This window comes from Trichosurus vulpecula, chromosome 6 (genome assembly GCF_011100635.1).
Source record: "Trichosurus vulpecula isolate mTriVul1 chromosome 6, mTriVul1.pri, whole genome shotgun sequence".
NCBI lineage: Eukaryota > Metazoa > Chordata > Mammalia > Diprotodontia > Phalangeridae > Trichosurus > Trichosurus vulpecula.
The window spans coordinates 28,626,129-28,649,098 of NC_050578.1; the positions used below are offsets into that span (position 1 = coordinate 28,626,129).

Consider the following 22,970-nt stretch of genomic DNA (forward strand, 5'->3'; position numbering starts at 1 on the left):
ATTGTGGTAACAGGATGGAAATAAATGGAACCAGGTGAGGTCTCTCTGTGGCAAAGTAAGACAGCAATAATGGGGTGTGATATTCCTGGGCAGTTCTCCCTTGTCTGACTGAATTTATACTTCTCTCTGAATGGTTGTTTCCTTAGGAAAGTCTTTCATACACGGCTGACCTATGAGCTACCTGAGGTCTTGGGCACAAAAAATACTGAAAGATTTGAGAAATAATATCTTGTGCCAAAAAATCAGTGACAGATGCATGGCTGAGAACAGTTTCTCTGCCTTTCCCTATTTATTTTAAAGGAGCACCCAGGGCAGAAGTCCCAGGTTAGAGCCTGACAGTCAGTAGTTATGAGACTCTGACACGAGGGCATGTTGATGGTGACTATTGTAAACTTTCAGACTTGGCTAGGAGACAGGCATCATTGGTGTGTTATAAAGCATCACTGTTTGGAGACAGAGTCCAAACTATATTTATTAGGTATATTTAATGCCCATTCAACTCAGCTTTCATCAATCAGGTTGAAGTATAATATTCTAGCAGGATGTAGGGAAGCTAGGTTTGCGTGACTTTTATGATTTTTGCCACGTGCTGTAGGAAAAACATCCATTTTTCTTCCATTTTTCATTTTGCTACCTATGGGAGGCAACCCGGTATGATGGAAAAAGAGACCTCAAAAGCATCATTGATTAGTCATGTGACCTTATACAGATTACTTCTACCTATGGGCTTCATTTTCCTCGTCCGTGAGAACCGAAGGGGTTGTTGAACTAGCTGATCATTAGCATCTTGTGCATTTTAAAACCATTTTCATATCTAATCTTTCCCCTCCTTGCTCTGCTCCTAATATTCTGGATTTCAAAACCATGACTCTGTTACCCTCTCATCCTGGAAATTTCCTCAGTGCCGGAGTCCTCCTCACCCCGGAACATCCAACCATCTTTTGGACTAGTCCTCTGCCAGGGTAGCCGCTTTTTCCTGTTCATGAGTTCCCTCTGAGGCAGTGGTATGCCAGTTCACGCTGATTGTTAAATCTTCAGCGTGAGCATCTACACCTCAGGGCTTGATTTATTGTTTTGTTGATTGTCTAGATTTAAGAAAATGATGGAGAAAATTTTAATAATGCAGATTAAAGTTAAACGTGTGCTGTGGGTACATTTCCCTTCCTAGAATAAAGATTGTTTTAATTTTAAAAATTAAAAAGTTTTAAAAATTTACCAGCACAATCCTGACTTGTTGCCTCCATTTTGTGGCCCCTCCTAACTCGATTTCTGGCTTTCTGGGCTTTAAAAATGTGCCCCAGCATCAGGGGTTCATCTCCCTCTCCCCCATTTCAGCTTCTTTCTCTAGTACTAGCTAGCAAAGTAGAGGTAAGAGATGTATAGAGATACAGATTGATATGAAACAGATATAGAGGTGGAAATGTAGATACTGATAGATAGAAGATGGATATAAGATAGATATGAAATAGATATATAGATACTGATAGATGATATGAAATAGGTATGGATAGATATGAAATACATATATAGATGGAGATATAGATACTGATAGATGATGTAAGATATAGATATGAAATAGATCTATGGAAACTAATAGATGATATGGAATATAGATAGATATTACATGTATCAATGGGAATGGAGATATAGATAGATATATGAGATATAGTATAGATACAGATGTAGATATAGATACAGGTAGATACATGAGATAAATATCCATGGGGATATAGATAGGTATAAAATATATATAGATGGAGATGGAGATATAGATTGTTTTAAGGCTTGTGAAGAGCCTTACACATGTTATTTCATTGGTCCTCACAACAGCCCTTTGAAGTAGTTACTATTAGTAGTAGGCACTTAAACCCTCATGCAGAAATGACTGTGAAGATAAAGATATATAGATTATGCTAGACAGAGAGTCTCAATTTCCTCATTTCACAGATGAGGAAACTGAGGCTAACAAATACAGAGTGACTTTCCTACCATCCTGTGGTTAAGTAAGGCAGGTTTTGAATTCATGTCTTCTTAATGCCAAGTCCATCACTCTATGCCCCTGTGACACTTAGCTGCCTTTAGGATATGAGTTCCTCAAAAGTAGGGAACTGTCTCTTTTTTGGTTGTATTTGCAAAGCCAGAGTTGAGCACAGTGCCTGGCACATTGTAACCACATAACAAATGGTTGTTGCCTAACATGATCCTTAGATCAGTGAATGAGACCTTGGATTATCATAACCACACAAAAAGAACCCATCAATGACGTACTAGGATGAGGCATTTGGGTGCCCAAGGACAAGCTTGAAAATATGTTGCCATATGTTTGAAAATTGTGTTTCCTATGTAATAGGGTTGAGTGGAAAGAACATTGGTCTTAGGACCCAGAAGCTTCTGGATTAGTGTTCTGGCTATAAATTAGCGGTCTATGCTCCTCTGAGCCTCATCTATCACTTATGGGCGTTGTAAGAAAAACATTTTGGGGCAGCTAGGTGGAGCAGTGAATAGAGCCCTGGCCCTGGAATCAGGAGGACATGAGTTCAAATCCAACCTTAGACCCTTGACACTTACTAGCTATGTGACCTTGGGCAAGTCACTTAACCCAATTGCCTTGCCTTCCCCGCTCCAAAAAAAAAAGTACTTTGTAAAACTTAAAATTCCATATCAATGTGAACAGTAATCATTTTTATTATTATTACCTATAAGAGATTTTGCGCTTTTATTATAACATCTACAACTTGACTTACTACTAATTATAAATATTATTACTATATTCATAACAGTGCTTTCAGGTTTCCAAAATCCATTACATAATTATCTCAATTGATCCTTACAACAAGTCTGAACAGAAAGTAATATAGGTACTATTATCTCCATTTTACAGATGAGGAAACTGAGGTTGAAGAGAGGTAAACTGATTTGTCCAAGGTCACACAACTAGTCACTATCAAGATGCAGGATAGGAACCCAGGTTTCTCCTAATGCTAAGTCCAGCATTTGTGCCATAGAAAGTAGAATTTTCTGTCATTAAAATATAGTGAAAATCACAATCTATATTTATACAAATTGATTGGATCACAGTGTGCTACACAGTAAAGTAATACAAGAGCATTCTACCTGGAGGAGGAGCAGAGGAGAAGATAAGAGGTCATAACAGTCATGTAAGGATGCTACCAGCCAAGAACCAGGAAAGGGGTGGAGCTATTTTCTACCCTGGCTGTGGTCTGGATGGACAAGTGCATGCTGGATTGCATTTGAGAAGATAATGGAGACATGGTTTAGCAGAAGCTGACATCCACTAGAATTGCTTTGAGAAATGAGAATTGAGCCAGGGACAGAGATTATTTAGACCTTGAAGATGAAGGTGAAGACACTATCACCAGTGGTTTCTGGGTCTATTCCACAAGACTCACAGGTCTTCATGCAGAAATAGTTCAGAAGGTCAAAGACGTAAAGTGTCCTACTGTGCTGGATGGTAGGTCTCTTGTATTCCAATTGTTCTCCAAGAGACATTCAGGAAAAAAACTTTAAAGCCTATGAAGAGTTCAGGGCTCTATAGGTGATAAGAATCATCCATATTTGGGTTATATCAGCACGAATCTCAAGATTCTTCTGGAAGTTCTTGTCAACAGGAACATGGATGCTTTGGCTTTGAGAGCTCCAGATGCAGCAAACATCTCTGGAGTACCAGCATTGACTGGGGCCATTTCCCATCTATTTTAAGCATTAGCAGAATACCACAAGAAGAAATCTGGGACTTGATACCTGGACAGTGAATTTGAACATCTATATATCCTATGTAAGAACTGAAAAGAAGATCGTTGGAAATAAGTAATGCCAGAGGACCTCATAAGACTTACTGCTTTCTCGAGGTCAGGGGTAGATCATAGAAAACTGACATGGTTATTCCCTGGTACCTTTATGAAGGATGGAAGGATCAACCAAGGGAGAAGTATAGAAGACAAGTTTCTTCTCATGGGACATGGGATGTGGAATGTGCCCAAGAAGTAACCCACAAAATCAACCTCATGATCTCAGCAATCTCAGCAGATTCCCCTATCAGTGATGGAAGATCTCAGAAACCATCTGAAAGATCTGCTGGTAATTGATATCCACACAGCATCCAGCAACATCTACCTATCGTTATGGTGTGGTGGAAGAATCACCAAATAAAATATGAATAGGCAGCTAGGTGACAAGGTAAATAGAGTTCTGTGCCTGAAGTCAGGAGGATCTGGGTTAAGATCTGGCCTCAGGTACTAACTATGAGACCTTGGGCAAGTCACTTAACTGCCATCTGCCTCCATTTTCTCACCAATAAAAAAAGGGGACAATAATAGTATCTACCTTCCTGAATTGTTGTGAGGTTCACAGGAGAGAATATTTATAAATCACAGAGCACAGTGCCTGGCACATAGTAGGCACTTTATTCTTGTTTCCCTCCCCATTCCCTGTAGACAACTGGACTTTGAACAAGACAATTACAATATGCCAGGGATTGAAGATGCCTTAGGCTATCCACCAAGCATTCGATGATTTTCAATAATGAGTTGATATCACACTAAAGCAGAGGAGAACAATTTAGCCATTATCTGCCCACCTGGATTCTGCCAGTTTGCCTGTATATACTCAGGAATGCCCACTTGCCACTCTTCAAATAGTTTTTGGAAAAGGTAGGTTAGAGACATGAACTGTCTGGAAATGTGTTAATTCTTGAATGACCTTACTGTCTTTGGAAAGACAATGGAAGAAAACAAGGAAAAACTGGTCAGAGGATTGGATTGGCCAGAGGAAGCTGTTCCAAAACTACCAATGAACAAGTGTCTCTGTTGTAGATACTTTGTCCAATAATGAGAGCCAGATAAGAGATAGAAGCATACCTTCACTGAGAGCTTTTGAGGTCACAGGACTTCTCTAGGATTTGGTGGCTGTTAGTAGACATTTGTTAAGAATTATGGGGCTGTTGCATCCCAGATGATCTCACTTGTGGCCAATGATTGATACGTAGTCAAAGGTCTAAGAAAGGTCACTAACTTCGTCTCCCTTTCTGGTTCTGCTTAATGCCTGGCTCTCAGTTTAGACAGGATGCTTAGAGAGTCCCTCCCAGCTAATATGGCTTATAATCACTCTACCATGTGTAAAGTGGCTATAGTCCAAACCATCCTCTATCTGGTGGCAATGAAACTTTTAATTTAGTCAGGCCGGTACTAAGATGATGGATACATAGTCTGCCATCAGTGCTAGCATCTCAAGCTCTTCAAGCTTGGTAGAATCTGCCAGAGCCTTTGCTCCACTGGAAGGCATAGCCATCAAGATCCCAGGGTCATATTTATGTTGCCAAAAGGCATGAGACTTTAGCGGATGGTCTTGAAAAATCATTTTTAGTGGAATTCCTGGCCTCCCTCCTCCCCCAAACTTGGGGCTATACTTCACCAGGTATGGTGGTGAATATTCTAGGTCCTGTGCTTCAAAGTCAGGATATCTTCTGAATCAGAGACCAGGCCTCCCTAAGAAAACCTCTTCTTCCCACTTTGGTTGTATGGAAGTACTCTAATAATTTCCCAACAACCCTGGAAGGGTTAGTAAAGGCAATTGTAGGCATGGGAAAAGAATTTACTGCTCAAGGTTCCTGCTTCCTTTTCCTTCCTATAACATATATAAGGAAACTCAAGCACCCATAGATCTTGTCTATCTGTCTTTTTCCCTGTCCTCTACCTTGTCTGTCTATATGTCTTATGTGAATTTACAAAGACCATTCTGATCTGACTCTAATTGTCCCCATTTATTTACAGAAACAGCTGTCACTTTAAGCTGCCATCTCTGCCTCCTGGCTTCCTTGGCATCCTTCAAGTGGATCAGTCAATCAATTGATCAATACTTATTAAGCACCTACTATGTGCCAGGCACTGTTGTAAGTGCTGCAGATACAAACAGAAGCAAAAGACAATCCCTGCCCTAAAGGAGCTTACAATCCCAGGAGGAGACAATAAGCGAAGAAATATATACAAAGCAAGCAATATACAGAATCAATAGGAAATAATTAACAGAGTGAAGGCATTGGAACTGGGGGGGGGGGGGATGAGAAAGACTTCTCATTTAAAGTCCAGCCTTCTTCAAGAAGTCTTTCCCAGTCCTCCTTAATCTTCCTCAATCTTAGTGTCTTCTTTCTGAGATTATTTCGAATTTATCCTGAATGTATTTTATTCGTACATATTTATTTGCATGTCGTGTCTCCCATTAAATCGTGAGGGCAGAGATTTTTTTTTCACCTTTTTTTGTATCCCTAGCATTTAGCACAGTGCTGGGCACATGATCGGTGCTTAATAAATGCTTGTCCACTTCAAGAGTTCACTGCCTTCTCCTAGACAACTCTTTATCTACACAAATCTTCTGATCTTATGCTGATCTTGTTTCATGTTTCTTGTTTCTTGTTTGAGGACAGACCATGGAGTAACTAGAATCGGGGGCACTTACTTGAAAGAGTCAAGGGCATTACTGATTGCATTGGCGAAATCGGTATCCGTTGGGACATTTTTATATTCTAGACAGTAAGAAGGTCTGACACCAAGGATTTCAACCTCACAGCCTAAGGAGAAAAAAAAAAAAAGATAATACATGATTACTTTCTTTAACTCTGTGTGACTCAGCTGTATGAGCATTTAGCAAGGGCTATGATTATCGTTAATATGAAAACCACATTAATATTCTCAAAATGAGGAAGAAGGGGGTAGCTAGGCGGTCCAGTGGATAGAGGACCAGCCCCACAGCCTCATGTACTAGCTGTGTCACCCTGGGCAAGTCACTTAACACTGGTTGCCTCCAAACAACAACATGAGGAGGCAGCCTGGTTTCATGAAAGAACATTAGACTAAGACATGAGTTCCAGTCTTGAGTGTACCATTAATTCCTCATATGACCTTGTTTTGGGGTAATAGCCAGCATTTAGGAACCTAGTTGGCAATGTTATCATTTTTTTTATTATTGACCTTGTTACTTGGTAGCTGTTGGAGTGGAGGGTGTGTGTGTGTGTGTCTGTGTCTGTGTCTGTGTACAAAATAGGGGTTTAATAATTCCTTCCACTCTAGTATCTTCAAAATTATTGGTATAGGATATGGAGTTCATAATGGTACCTGTGATTAGACTGAGCAAAGAAGTTTCTATTGTTAACAGGGTAGTCTTATCTTTATTTCTTTAAATTTATTTAATACTTTATTTTTCCTCAATTACATGTAAAAACAATTTTTAACTTTAATTTTTTGAAAAAATTGCTTTCCAGATTCTTTCCCTTCCTCCTTTCCCTCCCTTCTCATTGAGAAGGCAAGCAATTTGATATATGTTATACATGTACAGTCATACAAAAGCTATTTCCATTTTTGTCACCCATGTTGTGAAAGAAAACACAGACCAAAAAAACCCAAGAAAAATAAAGTAAAAGAAAAGTATTCTTTGATCTATATTCATATGACTCCATTATTTCTTTCTCTGGGAATGGATAGCATTTTAAGTTCTTCAGAATTATCTTGCATCATTGTATTGCTGAGAATAGCTGTCATTCACAGCTGATCATCTTACAATATTGCTGTCACTGTGTCTGATGTTCTCCTGGTTATGCTCATTTCTCTTTGCATCAGTTCATATAAGTCTTTTCAGGTTTTTCTCAGAGCATCCTGCTCATCATTTCTTATAGGACAATAATATTCCCTCACAACCACATACCACAACTTGTTCAGCCATTCCTCAACTGTTGGGCATCCCCTCAATTTCCAATTCTTTGCCACCTTTAAAAGAGCTACTATAAATATCTTTATACACATAGATCCCTTTTCTTTCTTTTTTTAATCTCTTGGGGATACAGACCTAGCAGTGGTACTGCTGGGTCAAAGGGTATGCATGGTTTTATAGCCCTTTGGACATTATTCCAAATTGCTCTCCTCTACAGAATGGTTGAATTAGTTCACAACTCTACAATGCATCAGTGTCTCAATTTTCCCACATCCCCTGCAACATTTGTCATTTTCCTTTTCTGGCATATTAACCAATCTTATAATTGTGGGATGGTACCTCCAAGTTGTTTTGCTTGCATTTCTCAGCAATTTAGCAATTTAGAGTATTTTTTTATATGACTATAGATAGCTTTGATTACTTTGTCTGAAAACTGTCCATAGCCTTTTGACCATTTATCAATTAAGAAATGGTTCTTATTTTTCTAAATTTGACTCATCTCTATATGTTTGAGAAATGAGGCCTTTATCAGAGAAACTTGTTATAAATTTTTTTCACAATTATGATTACTGGGTATCTCATTCTATCCTATTTTTCCCTGTTCATTCTACTTTCTCTTTCCTTTTACCCTGTCCATCTGCAAAATTTTTGCTTCTACCACTTCTCCCAATCTGCCCCACCCCCACTTCCATCAGCACCTTCCCCTTTCTCTTATCTCCTTCCCCTCCTACTTTCTATAGGATAAGATAGATTTCTATGCCCAACTGAGTATGTATGTTATTCCCTCTTTGAGACAATTCCAATGACAGTAAGGCTCAAGTGCTCCCCTCACCACCTCCCCCATTTTCCCCTCCACTGTAAAAGTTTTTTTGTACTTCTTTGATGTGAGATAACTTACCCCATTCTCCCTCTCCCTTCCCTCTTCTCTGAGCGCATTCCATTTTCTCACTCCTTCATTCTATTTTTTAGAGATCATTCCATCATATTAAACTCACACCTATATATGTATACTATCCTCTATATGTACTCTATCTACCTGCCCAAATAATGAGAAATTTTGTATCATCTTCCCATGTAGGAAGGAAAGCACTTTAACCTTATTGGATCCCTTAAGATTTCCCTTTCCTGTTTACCTTTTTATGATTCTCTTGAATCTTGTGTTTAAACAACAAATTTTCAATTCAGCATTAGGGTTTTCATTAGAAATGTTTAAAAGTCCTCTATTTCAGTGAATGTTCCATTTCCCCCTGAAGGATTATACTCAGTTTTACTGGGTAGGTGATTCTTGATTGTAATCCTAGCTCCTTTGCCCTCCGGAATATCATATTCTAAGCCGTCTGCTCCTAACTGTGGTTCCATGATATTTAAATTGTTTGTTTCTGGCTGTTCACAATATTTTCTCCTTGACCTGGAAGCTCTGCTGTTTGGCTATGATATTCCTGGCAGTTTTCATTTGGGCAGCTCTTTCAGTAGGTGATTGGTGGATTCTTTTGATTTCTATTTTACCTTCTGGTTCTAGGATATTGGGGCAGTTTTCTTTGATAATTTCTTGACAGATGATATCTAGGAAAAAAAGATGATGTCTAGGCTCTTTTTTTTAATTATGGCTTTCAGTTAGTCTAACACTTTTAAAATTCTCTTTCCAAGTTAGTTGCTTTTCCAATGGGACAGTTCACATTTTTTCTACTTTTCTTCAGTCTTTTGATTTTGTTTTACTGCTTCTTGAGGCTTAATGGAGTCATTAGTTTCCACTTGCCCAATTCTAATTTTTAAGGAATTATTTTCTTCAGCAAGCTTTTGTACCTTCTTTTCCATGTGGTTAATTCTACTTTTTAAAGAGTTCTCTTCTTCAGTGAATTTTTTGTAGATCTTTTTCCATGAGGCCGTTTTTGCTTTTTAAGGTGTTCTTCTCTTCAATGGATTTTTGTGCAAAAGAGGCACATTGTCATTTAGCCTATTCTGTTTTTTAAGGTGTTATTTTCTTCAGCAATTTTTGTGCCTCCTTTATTTTCTTGCATCATTGTCATTTATTTTCCCAATTTTTCCTCTACCTCTCTTATTTGATTCTTAAAATCCTTTTCGAGTGCTTCCAGGAATTCTCTTTGGGCCTGAGACTGTTGGGGTCCTTGACCGGCAAGGACCTGTCTTGGTACGCAATGAATGAGGTGGGAGTCAAGGTGGAAGTAACTCTGATTTATTGGGAGAAATCATCCATTTTTATAGGGTTTGCACTATGTGAGCATAAGCAAGTGGCCAATGGGTATGAGGATGACAGCATGGGAACACCAGAAATGTTGCAGTGGGAAAGGATAGCAATGTTGCAGTACAGGTATACTGTTGCACTTTGTTTCAGTATGGGTCTCGGCATGGGCATGGGAAGGATAGATTGTTGCAAGGCGGTATCTGTTGGTGGTATGGGTAGGAGGAGGAATGTTGCACTACAGTATCTACGAGGGCATAAGAATGCTCAGGCATGTTGCAATATGGTATCAGGCTACATGGGCTACATGAGACACGAGGCAGGCTGTCCCCCATAAAGTATCAAAGATGTTCCAGTAAGTAAAGTAATAAGGCACTGCATTAGGGAATGGTTCAAGAGCATTAGGTAATGGCCAGCTGGGTCCCTCCTTCTGGGCTCATGTGTCCCTCGTGGACAGGCTCTGCCTGCATGTGTAGGTACAGGGGCTTCCTAAGGACAGAGGCCCTTCCTCTGGGTGCCTGCTGTTCCACTCCTACTAAGCCTGTCTGGTTTACCCAGGAAACAGGCCAAGTGCTAGGGTCCTAACAGGCCCGGGGTCAGCACCAACCCCTTATATGAGACCAATTCACATTTTTCTTTGAGGCTTTGGATATAATAGTTTTAACTTTGTTGTCTTCTTCTGAGTTTGTGCTTTGATCTTCCTTGTCACTGTAGCAATTTTTCTATGCTCAGGTTTTTGTTCGTTTGATCATTTTTCCAGACTATTTTTTAACTTTTAACTTTATAGTAAAGTTAGGCTGTGCTCCTGGGGTGGAGGGGGCATTGTCCCAAGCTTCCAGTTTGTTGTACAGCTGTTTTCAGAGCTAGTTCTGGGAGTCTGTACGCTTCGGTTATTCCAAGGTGATGTGATCTAAGGAGAGGTGTTTACTACTTTCCTGCCCTTCGGCCCTGGAACTGTGATCAGGGTCCTCCCTCTGCTGTGGTTGCAAGCTCTGTCATACTAGTGTTTCTCCTCATCCTGAGATTGTGACCCAAGACTGCAACCTGGATCTGTTTATGGGCAATGCCACAGAATCCCGCTAAAGGGACCCAGTTGTCTCCTTCTGACCAGTTGTCCAACTCCCTACCATCTGTAGCCTGAGGGCTCTGGAAACCACAGCTTCCATGACTGGTTGAATAGCTCTCAAGGCCTGCTGCTGCTTTTCTATGGTGTGACCAGCACTGGAGCAGCCTGCACTGAACCCCAGTGTGTGTGACAGACCTTTCCTGCTGACCTTCTAAGTTGTCTTGGGCTGGAAAATTGCCTCACCCTGTCCTTTTGTAGCTTCAGCCACACCAGAATTTGTTTTGAGGTGTTATTTAAAGGGTTTCAGAGGAGAATTTGGGAGAGCTCAGGGAGTCCCTGCCTTTTCTCTGCATCTTGGTTCTGCACCAACCCCCAACTCCCCTCCATCCCCCCGCCCCAGGCTTCAATTTAAACCGTTCAAGAATGCATTAGCTTTTTGGGTTCCCCTCACATTGTTGATTCACACAGAGCTGGCAATCTATAAAAATGCCCATTCATCCAACCATGTCTCCTCTATCTCAATCTCGTAAAGTGGACTTTTTATATACAAATTTAAAACTTGAGATTTATCTCAATTCTCTTTCATCTTATTAGATTCAGGTCAGTTTTTTTGGTTGTTGTTTTGTGGGGTTTTTTTTGGGGGGGGGGGGGAATCCCGATTATTTAATCCTGCATGTTCCCTACCTCCTCCTACTTTCACTTCATCTGCAAATTTAGTAAAGATGCCAGTGATGACCTTAATCAAAGTCACTGATAAAAATGTTAAATACCATTTAGTCAAGCATAGCCCTGGGGCATTCCCCTGGAGACTTCTTTCCAAGTTGAACTTTGAAAATTATGCTTTGAGTTTGGCTGTATCTATAATATGTGTGTGTATGTTTATGTATGTATTCATGTATAATATAATATATTATGTATTATATATTACATTATACTATATCCATCTACCTATCTCTATCTCTGTCTGTCTATCTGTCTGTCTGTCTATCTATCTATATCTCTACCATCTAGTCTGCATTTCTCCATATTTTCTAAAAGTATAGCATGAGAAATTTTATCAAACAATTTGATAATAAACTCTATCTACACCATTTCCTTCACCTTCCCATTTAGTAATCTTATCAAAGAAGGAAATTTTAACCTGTCCTTGATGAAACTAAGTTGGTTAATTATAATAGCTAGCATTTACATAGTGCCTACTACGTGCCAGGGACTGTGCTATGCACTTTTTACAAATATTATTTCATTTGATCCTCACGACAACCCTGCAAAGTAGTTGCTATTATTGTCACCCCTGTTTTGATGCTGAGGAAATTGAGGTTAAGTGACCTGACCAAGGTCACACAGCTAGCAAGCATATGAACTTGGATCTTCCTGATTCCAAGTCCAGTGCTCTACCCACTATGCTACCTAGCTGGTTCTTTGTAATCTTTACTTCCTTTTCTAGGTATTCACAATCTTCACACAAAAAAATATATTCTAGAAATTTCCCAGATTACCAGGCTATAGTTCACAGATTTCATTTTCTTCCCTTTTTTCTTCTCCCTCTTTTCTATACTAAATTTGCTTAATATTATTAGTCTTTTAAAAAGCAGTTTTTTTGTTTTTCTTGCTTATTCAATTTTGTTTTATTGTTTATTTTGCTGATTCATCCTTTGTTCATTTTTCTAATTTCTTTAACTACAAACAGCTCATTTTCTTATATTCTTTCATGCTAATATCAACATTAAGGAATATCAACTTGTATCTAAGTACTGCCTTGGCCGCATCCCACAAATTTTTATAGGTTTTAAAATATTTTCATTATTATTTCATTATTATTATTCATATATTATTTCTTCTATAATTTGTTCATTAACATACATAACTTTCAACAATTTTTTTTTAGTTTTCACACAAGCCCACATCTTTTTATCATATTTTCTTTTTGATTACTATTTATATTGCATTATGACCCCTAAATATCATGGAACATGTTCTGTCTTTGTGACTAATTCACGTATATTTGAAAAGAAACTATTTTCCTTGCTTTTTCCTTTCATTTCTTTCCACATGCCAAATCTAATTTCTTTAGCTCTCTATTCAGGTTTGTAACATTTTTCTTGTTTATCTTTCTGTTTAACATCACATTCCATTAAGAGGGTGTTGATATCTGCCCCCATTGCTGATTTCCTATCCAATTCTTAACTCAGTTAACTTTTCTTAGGATATCCCTGACACAAAAATTATACAAATGCTTGATTATCTATTGATGGGGAATGATTTACAAAACACCTAAAATCTAGTACATTTGAAGATCTAGCTAAATTATCATATCATTTGTGTTGTGCTTCTCTGTATAATAATTATTGTTTAGTATGTTTCTTTAACAAAGAGATGTTCTATTGAGCCAAATGAAAAGTGTCAGTCCTTAAAATTAGCACAATATTGCAGAAAATGCCTTAACTTCGTAGTGTCCTAGGTACTACAAAATCTGCAGGCTGAATCTCAAGCCTTGTAGTTCGAAAGTCTAAGTTAAAATTCTAGCTTGTAGCCATGGGCAGATTGGTTAACCTCTGAAAGCCTTGGTCTTTTTCTCTGTAAATGAGAGACAAATTTTGTAGGTTTGAATTCTAGCTATGTAGACATGGGTAAATTGTTTAAGCTCTGGAAGCCTTTTCTCTGTAAATGAGAGACAAATTTTGTGCTACCTGTCTTAGAGGGTCATAGGCAATTTGAAGGATGGTGGCGTCCTTGATGTGCCAAGGGGAGTCTGGAGGAAGTTTAGGAGGGAAGACAATGAGTTTTATTTTGGCCATGTTGAATTGGAGATATCTAGGGGACAAACAGTTTGAGATATGAAATAGGCAGTTGGTAATATAGAGTTGTAGTTCAGGAGGTAGAAACCTGGCAGTCATCTATGGAGAGAGGAAAACTAAACCCATGGAAGATGATACAATTACCAAGACAGAGGATGTTGAGAGAGAAAAGAAGAGGACCCAGGTCAGAGGCTTGGTGGACACATACTATCGGAAAAAAGACCTGAATGATTGATTAGGCACTTATGTGACTGATGATCAAGGGACACCTAGACCAATCTAATAGTATGATCCAGCAAAAGAAAGTGAGAAAGAATTATCAGACAGGTATACTCGGGACAGAATCGTATCATGAAAATACAGGAATGAGAAATTATCCAGGATGGGGAGGTGGTCTATGGTATCAAATATTTCAGAGGTCAAGAAAGGTAATGACTGAATATAAGCCATCATATTTAGCAACTGAGATCATTGGTAACCTTGGAGAGAGAAATTTCAGTTGAAGGGTGATGTCTGAAGCCACACGAGTTTTGGTATATGATCGTAATGGAATTCTGCTGTGCTATAAGAAATGGTGAGCTCAATGATCTTAGAACAGCATGGATAAACTTGCCCAAAATAATGAAGAGTGAAATGAGCAGAACCAAGAGGACGTTGTATACAGTAACAACAATATTGTTTTTAGAACAACTTTGAGTAACTAAGTCATTTTGACTATTGTAAATACCCAAATTAACTATGAAGGGAGATAGTATCTGCATCCAGACAAAGAACCGACAAATAGAAGTATGTATAGAATGATTTTACATGTATATTTATATGTGTATATATGTATATGTGTGTGTGTAAATATATATAGTGTGTGTACATATACCTATACCTATGCCTATACCTGTACATATGCCTATTCATATACATATACTATATATACATATACATATACACATGCATATATTTGTGTCTAATGGTAGCCATCTCTAGGGCGGGGGGAGGGAGAGAAGAAAAAAGAAAAAGTTACATGATAACTTTATTATATATTTAAAAGGAATAGCAAGTTGTACATAATAGATTTACAGTTTCATGGGCAATCATCTGTTATGGAAATGCTTATTTTATGGCAGAGAATCAAAGGCACTAAGTGCTAGGACTGGCTTTGGCAAAGATAAGGAGAGAGAATGGACAATAAGGTTGAGGATATCTGAGCACTAAAATAGGGAGGAAAGGAAGTTCATGATTAATGGCCCCCATTTTCCTGATAAAGGAGGTGAGGTCTATGTCAGGTCCACATCTGTGGAGAAGGAAAAGGGAGGAATTGATGGAGGAGGCTTGAGAAGAGAAGCCTTGACATAGGCAATGAAGGAAAGAGCAGTAAGGGGCCAGGTGAGATCAGATATTGCAAGCCTGGCATTTCCTTTGTGACTTTTCAACAATCCCAGCAGGAGTAGAGAAAGCTGATGGGGAGGGGGCGGGGCAGGGGATGATATAGGGATGATGAGTCATGAGGGGCAAGGGGCAAGGGATTAGAAGGGACAGTATACTAAACTATAGGGCAGGACTAGGAAGGGAGGAAAATGAAATGAATGAGATAATGAATGTAAGAGTCTTTGTGAACTCTAAAGCCATAAATAAATGTGAGAAATTATTATTGTTGGCCGTGAACTTTGTTATTTGGGAAGACTTGCAGGGAGAAAATCCATCCATAACTCAGGCTCAGATCTACCTCATCTTTACAGCAATTATGACATGAAGTACAAATGGAAGGATGGAAATAATATTTTTAGTATAAGTCATCCTTTATTTGTGGTAACAAAAGGAATTTGTCATTTAAAGAAGCAGCTCAGAATAGAGCAAAAGCTAAGTCTGAAGCGATTAAGGGGGCAAATGGGGACAATGGGAAAAGCCCTGGAGCCAGGTCTTCCACCAAGCAGCTGTGTGACCTTGGGTAACTGACTTCCCTTCTCTGGGTTTCAGTTTCCCGATCTGTAAAGTCAGCAGGCTCTGTAAAGTTCTCTGTAAACTGCTCTGTAAAGTTCCTTCTACTTCTGACATTCTGGGCTTCTGATTCTGTGATATGTGTGTGTATCTTTCTCTCCCTGATGTCTAGGTCTCTGCTCGAGATAAGCTGGCTATGAATTCAGCTGTCTGGATTTTATAGACCCAGACATCAGTATCTCACACACTACCTTGGAATAAGGCATTAGCTTCAATTAGACTTTGGGGAGAGTCTTCAGTGCTCTCTCTTCTCATTCCATGCCCAGGTCAACTTTATAGGGAACCACCCTCTTGCCCTTGAAGAGGCAGCTCCGTAGTAGTGCAGCTAGAGTGGTTGAGAAGATTTGATTTCAAATCCTACCTCAGACACTTACTAATTGTGTGAGCCTGGGTAAATCACTTTAACCTCTCTCAGACTCAATTTCACTATCTCTGAATGGTACCCACCTCACAGAGTTATTGTGAGGATCAAACAAGATAATATATGTGAAGTGCTTTGCAAACTTTAAAGCAGTATAAGTATGAGCTCCTTTTTTTTTACTCCTCCTCCTTTTCCTCCTCTTCCTCTTCCTCCTCCTCTTCCTCACCCTCCCCTCCTCTTCCTCTTCCCCCTCCTCTTCCTCTTCCTCCTCCTCTTCATCTTCTTCCTCCTTCTCTTCCTATCCCTCCCCTCCTCTTCCTCTTCTTTCTCCTCCTCTTCCTCTTCCTCCCCTCCTCTTCCTTTTTCTTCTCCTCTTCCCCCTATCATTATCATAGACTTCCTTCTGGGAAACACTAGAAGCATCCTAGCTCTATCTACCTAAGTTCTAAGGCTGAGAAAAGCTGCCTCCAGACAATCTAAGGAATTTTGGACATTTGTTGTAGATGTTATAAATTAGGTTCTTGTTTAGGTAGGGATTGGATCAGAAGACTTCTGAGATTGTTTACAACTCTGAGATCCTCTCATTGAGGGCAATATTGTACAGATGACAAACTCATCACCCTAGGTCCCAAGCTTTCATAAAATTTCCAACTGAGACCTGAATCAGATTAAAATGTAATTGAGAAATGTTTAACCAAATAAATAAAACAAAAATACAACATAGATAATGTTAATTTGTGCTTTTCTAAGCCAATATGTAAACACCCCCCACCTCGGGATCTGTTTCTATTTGAGTTTGGCAGAGCTGGTTTGGAACTCCAACTCTGATACTTACTGGCTATGGGATTATGAGCAAATCACTAGACTACTCTGTGCCTCAGTTTCCTCATATGTAAAAAAGGGAAATATTATTTATCTTATCTGCTTCCCTTGGAAACCTTAATCACTCTCTAAGTGTGAATAGATATTAGTGCTTGTTTTTAGGTTAATTATCAGGGACAGAACTGGCTGTAGAACTCATATCTCCTGTCTCTGTGTGCAGAGATCTCTCCATTACATCCTGATGCCTCCTTGATACTCCAAGCTGGGTGGCCTGGCTCTGTCTCTAGACCACCAGGTGGCTCCCATAAAATGGTATTTCTTCAAACAAGCTTCCTGAACATAGATGTCTCTTTCCAAGTATCATTGGTATCATCTTTGCCAACTTTGACACCTTATGCAATCCAAAACCTCAGGAGCTGCATTTTTTGCAATAGGAGACAGGTGTGCAATTGTTGAATTCATTTCTCAAGAGAGCTTATTAAACCAGTTCAAGCCAATTAACTCTCCTAGAAAACATGTCACCTTTCTCAGGAAAACACATCTGTGGCCTAGGAACTTGTGGGAACAAGCCGTCTGGGAAAACATGGCCTTAGATTACGGAAGAATGAACATTCTCCAGGGCTGGATTTGGTCCATAGGACCAGGAGGCATTTCTCAGATGTGTTCCTTCTGGCGTCCGAGGGCCTTAGAAGGGGAGGTGAGGGGCAATCGCTGTCACTGAGAAATGATAATAACAATAACTCATATTTTAGAACCACTTTACAGTTTACAAAGCATTCTCCTCGCAGCAACTCTGTGAAATTATTCCCCTCATTTTATAAATGAGAAATCTATTAATGAAAAGGCTCAGTGTGGTTAAGCGTACTGAAGGTCATCATACTAAGTGTCCCACTGGGAACTCAGCCCCAAATCTTCCTACTCCAAGACCACAGGGTTCTTCACCATTCCAGACTGCCTGTCCATTAATCACAGGGGACACAATATTCAAACATAGTGGGGTTGGGGTGGCACTGCTGTCATACCTGGCTTACATCAGAATGCTTTGTTCTGCCTCTGCTTGGAAGGGTCTTTTTGGGGGTGTCTATTTAGGGTCTTAGATTTGGAGCTGGAAGAGACCTTAGAGGTTGTAACCCCTGAGAAACACAGAAAGGTTGAGTGATTTGTCCGGTGTGACACAGCTAGTAAGTAACTAAAGCTGGATTTGAACCCAGGCCTTCTTGACTCCAAATCTAATATAGTTTATGAAAGTGTAACACAAGGATTCTTAACCCTCTTAAGAGATCTGTAGGTAGATTTCAGGAGGTCTGAAAACTTGAAAGGAGAAAAAATTACATCTTTATTTTCATGAACCATTGATTTCCTTTGAAATAGTATTTATTTTATTTTATAAATCTGAGGTGTCCATAGGCTTCATCAAACTGCCAAACAGGTCTATGTCACAAAAAAATGTTATGAACCCTTGATCTAAGGTACTGTTCAGGTCAAAGTATGATATGAAATAACATTTTAAAATTTAAATTTCATAGAATTTTTATATGTAACACTGAAAGTTTCTCTCCCTCTCCCTCTCCTTCTCACTTTCCCTCTCCCTCTCCCTCTCTCTCTCTCTCTGTCTCGTGTCTCTCTGTCTTTTGTCTCTGTCTCTATTTCTTTCTCTTTCCTCCTCCTCTCACAGGATCACAGGATTTAGAGTTAGGTAGTCCTAAAGAAAGTCTCCCACAACATATGGTTCATAAGCTTTACAGATCATAGAAGAGTCAAGCCAACTTATTGTGGGACAAGGCTGAGAAGATGCGATCGAAAATGCATTGGACAGAAAGTATCTTAATCTATCTGAGAAGATGCCCAAAGCTCAGCTGAAAATAACTCACCTGGAATACAAAAAGACCTAGTGGGAAACACAAGCCTCTGAGTGGAAGCAGACCCCATTCCAAGCTTGGCATCTGCGCCTATCAGGCAGGCTGGCACAGGGAGACGGCGGGTCTCGTGAGGCTGCACCAGAAAGCCAGTCTAAAGTTAACGAGAGTAAAGGTGTGCTCTTGGTCATGGAGAACATTAGGTGAAGCCCCAGAGTTCTATAGGGAAAAATCACCCTTTGTATATAAGCTATGACACAAGATTCAAGATGAGGACATCATTTCATTGTCACTGTGTTCTGGGGTCCAAATCCTGGCATTGACACTTGCTGGTAGAATGGAAGCTCCTTGAGGGCGCTTTGTATCCCCCAGGGCCTAGGACAGGGTCTGGCACATAGTAGGTGCTTAATACACGCTTACTGAATTGACTGCGAGGTCCAGTGCAAAGAACAGATGACTTGAATTAGGAAGCACATCTTGGTGCTTACTATTTGTGTGACCTTGGATCTGTCACTTAGCATTCTTCAATCTCAATTTTCTCTTCTGTAAAGCAATGGGGTTAGACTAGATGGTCTCTGAGCTCCCTTGAAGATCTAAATCTATTATTCTGTGGAGTAAATTAAGTGAACTCCTTGAATCGAATTGAGTGAAACTGATTGGCTAGCTGTGTGACCTTGGACAAAGCCTCCCATCTCTATGAGTCTTGGTCACCTCATCTGTGAAGTGAAGCTAAAGCTACTTAGAACACCACCTCATAGGCTTCTGTTGGAAGCAATGCATGGCCTGGGAGCTCAAGGTCAATATGAGTTATTATTATTCACACCCTCTTTCCACCTTCTACCATGAAGCTGTCCAAAAAACTCCTCTTGGTTTTGTGGTTGTTGCTTTTTTTTTTCTCTTTCAGTTTTTATTGGAGAGAGAGAGAGAGAAGACATCGCGATGACAAAAAAAATAAAAGGAGGACCACTGAAATATATGTACAGGAAAGGACAAAATCAAAGTCAGAAGGAAAGACAGACAAACAGGAATTTTGAAAGTAACAGGTAGAACTTATAAATATTTTTGAAAGTAAGCTACATGAATATGGAGATTCATAATTTCATATATGATCCTCCTTTTGTGTTTGTATGTATGTGTGTGTATAAATGCTCTTTCTGGTAGTTAAGATAAACATGAAAATAATTTTAAAAATAATGCTCCTGGGGCAGCTAGGTGGCACAGTGAGTAGAGTACCGGCCCTGGAGTCAGGAGTACCTGAGTTCAAATCCAGCCTCAGATACTTGACACACTTACTAGCTATGTGACCTTGGGCAAGTCCCTTAACCCCAATTGCCCTGCCTTCCACCCTCAAAAGGAAATAATGGTCCTTTCTCTGATAAAGGAGCTTCATGTATAAGTCAGTCCTTAGTGTGCCCTTGGTGTATACTCTGTGGTAGGAGGCCAACAACAGAGGCATTCCCACTGCGTTATCTGGTGATATGGACACCACTGACGACTCCCTTATTGGATCCAGGAGCCTAATAAAGCTTCCACTAAGAGGCTTTATGTGTCAGCAGAGGATAGCAATATAGGAGAGCTGGCCTTCCAACCTCTGTCACAAACAGGCTACGGAATCCTAGACAAGTCACTTAACCCCACAGACATACTCCCAGCTGCAGAGGGAGTGCTGACCTTCCTTTACTGGTGGAGGGACTTTCCTCACTGGGATTTCCTATTCTGATGAAGTCGCAGCCCAACAAAGGAGTGTGGTGGGCAAGCTGTACACAGAGCAGAGTTGTATGGGGATTCATTTTATAAAAAATACAACCAAATCCATAGAATGTCCCATAAGACCTAAATGGAACCTTCAAAGTCAACTGCTCCATCCCCTTCCTTTTACTGATGCAGAAATTGCAGCCCAAATTGATGACTTTTCCAAGGTCACACAAGGCAGGGGCAGAGTTAAAACCCAGACCTTCTGACTTCCAGGCAAAAAAACAAAAAAACAAAAAAAAAAACCATTTATTCTTCCACACTGAAGCAACTTTCAACAGTAAGGAAGTATTTAAGTTTGAGACATGAATATTGGCCAAGAGGAAAAGTTACAGGGTTAAAGAAGGCATAATCCTTCATCTCAAATTGTTTGTAGTCTGGTAAAGGAAAGCAATCCCACAGACATTCACTTGAGTGATTTCAGTGGGAAGGAGAACAACCATTAATTACAGATTTATTATTATTTATTAAAGGCTGCTAGAAAGTGTTGTGGATAGAGTGCTGGGTCTGGAATCTGGAAGTTGTGGTTTCAAATCTCGCCTCAGATGCTAGCTGTGTGACCCTGGGCAAGTTGTGGTGAGAATAAAATGAAATATTAGCACAATGCCTGGCACATAGCAGGTGCAATGTAAAATTCACATCTTCTTCCCTTCCCTTCTCCCTTGCTTTATTAAATACCTCCTTTATTATTTCTCTTTTGGCCAGGAACCCTGAGGGTCTTCCCCTCCCAGTTTGATTTTTTCTAGAGGGGCCATCCTTTGAGTAACTACTTAAAGAGGCCTATTCACTAAATGCCTCACTCAAAGTGAGAACCTGAAAAGGCCTTAACCTAAAAGGGCCAGGGTCTCCCATTGCACCCTGGGCCATCTCCAGTCGTCCTGATGCATATCTGGCCACTGGATCCAAATGGCCCTGGAGGAGAAAATGAGACCAGTGACCTTGCACAGCCCTCCCTCCCTCAAATCAAAGTCAGCTGCAAATCATGTAATCATCTCCCTAATGTCATGGTCCTCTTTGAGAACGAAGGCCAAACACAGCCTCCTATGGTCGAGGCACCATGCTAAGTTTACAAATATTCTCTCATTTAATCCTCATAGTGAGTGAGAGTCATCATCTGAATGAATGTGGGGATGCCAGGTAGCTGTTCACAACGGGCTGAGTCAGGTCTGCTTTCTACCCACTGCCACAGAGGACCAATGTGGCTTGGATTATGTATAGTCCATTGTTCAGTACTCCTGAAGAGGGCAAATGTTAAGTGACCCTCCATCTGGACTCCAAGGTCATTAGCTGGAATCCCGGGCTGACTTCTTTATCAATCAACAAGGATTCATTGGGTATCTACTGTGTGCCAGGCACTGTTTCAAGGGTTAGACATGGTAGCTAGAACTGTGAATTATGGCTCCCAGGTTCCTTCTGCTTATGGAGGTCAGCACTGCTTCTGAGAGAGAAGTCAGAGCACTGAAGGGTCAAATACTTGACAAGGGTCACATGGGCCAGTGTGTGTCAGAGACAGGACTCAAACCCAGGCTTTGAGGCTGCCTCTCTATCCCTCTCTCTAACTGCTTCACAAATTCTATATCGCAAAATACTAACAGACCTGGTTTAAGGTATGCCAGGGCATAGAGACCTAGCTTGTCGGAGATGAGAATGGACACTCCTTGAGGGCAGGGATTATTCTAGTTTGGCTTCCCTTTGTTGTTGTTGTTCAGCTGTGTCTGATGCTTCATGACTCCATGGACCATACTGTCCATGGGTTTTTCTCGACAAAGATGCTGGAGTGGTTTGCCATTTTCCTTCACCAGTGGATTAAGGCAAACAGAGGTTAAGTGACTTGCTCAGGGTCATACAAGCTAGTAAGTGTCTGAGGCCAGATATGAACTCAGATCTTCATGACTCTAAGGCTAGCTCTCTACCCACTCAGCTGCCCCTGGCTTCCCTGGCTTCCTTCAAATTCCAGTGCGGGGCCACCTCCAATCACCCTGATCTATATCTGACCGCTGGATCCAGACAGCTCCAGAGGAGAAAGTGAGGCTGGTGACTTTGCACAGCCCTCCCTCACTCAAATCCAATTCACTTACAAATGATGGCACCACCTTCCTAATGTCATGGTCCTCTTGGAGAACACAGGACATACAATCAACTCTAATCCCACTTGATACAGAACTTTCCTGGTGTCACTCCCAAGCCTTGCCCAGATTACCTCTCTTTACACTGTATATATCTTATATGTACATAGTTGTTCACATGTTTTCTTCTCCATTAGATTTTAAGCTCCTTGTGGGCAAGGACTGTTTTTGTCTTTTTTGGATCCCTCAGGCCTTAGCAAAGTGCCTAGGCACCTAAGGGAGACCTTAATAAGCATTTGTTGGCTGACTAAACACCCAAACTTGGTAAAGTGGCATTA

At 40.2% G+C, this 22,970-nt stretch overlaps 1 protein-coding gene across 1 annotated transcript in view; it reads right to left on the reverse strand.

Annotated features, from left to right (window-relative positions):
- The window catches only part of ENPP6 (ectonucleotide pyrophosphatase/phosphodiesterase 6), a 156,413-nt gene that overhangs the window by 60,659 nt on the left and 72,784 nt on the right, over window positions 1-22,970 (reverse strand). Inside the window, exon 3 of the mRNA XM_036764529.1 lies at window positions 6,472-6,583. Within this exon, the coding sequence (XP_036620424.1) occupies window positions 6,472-6,583 (112 nt within the window). The remainder of the gene's footprint in view (window positions 1-6,471; window positions 6,584-22,970) is intronic.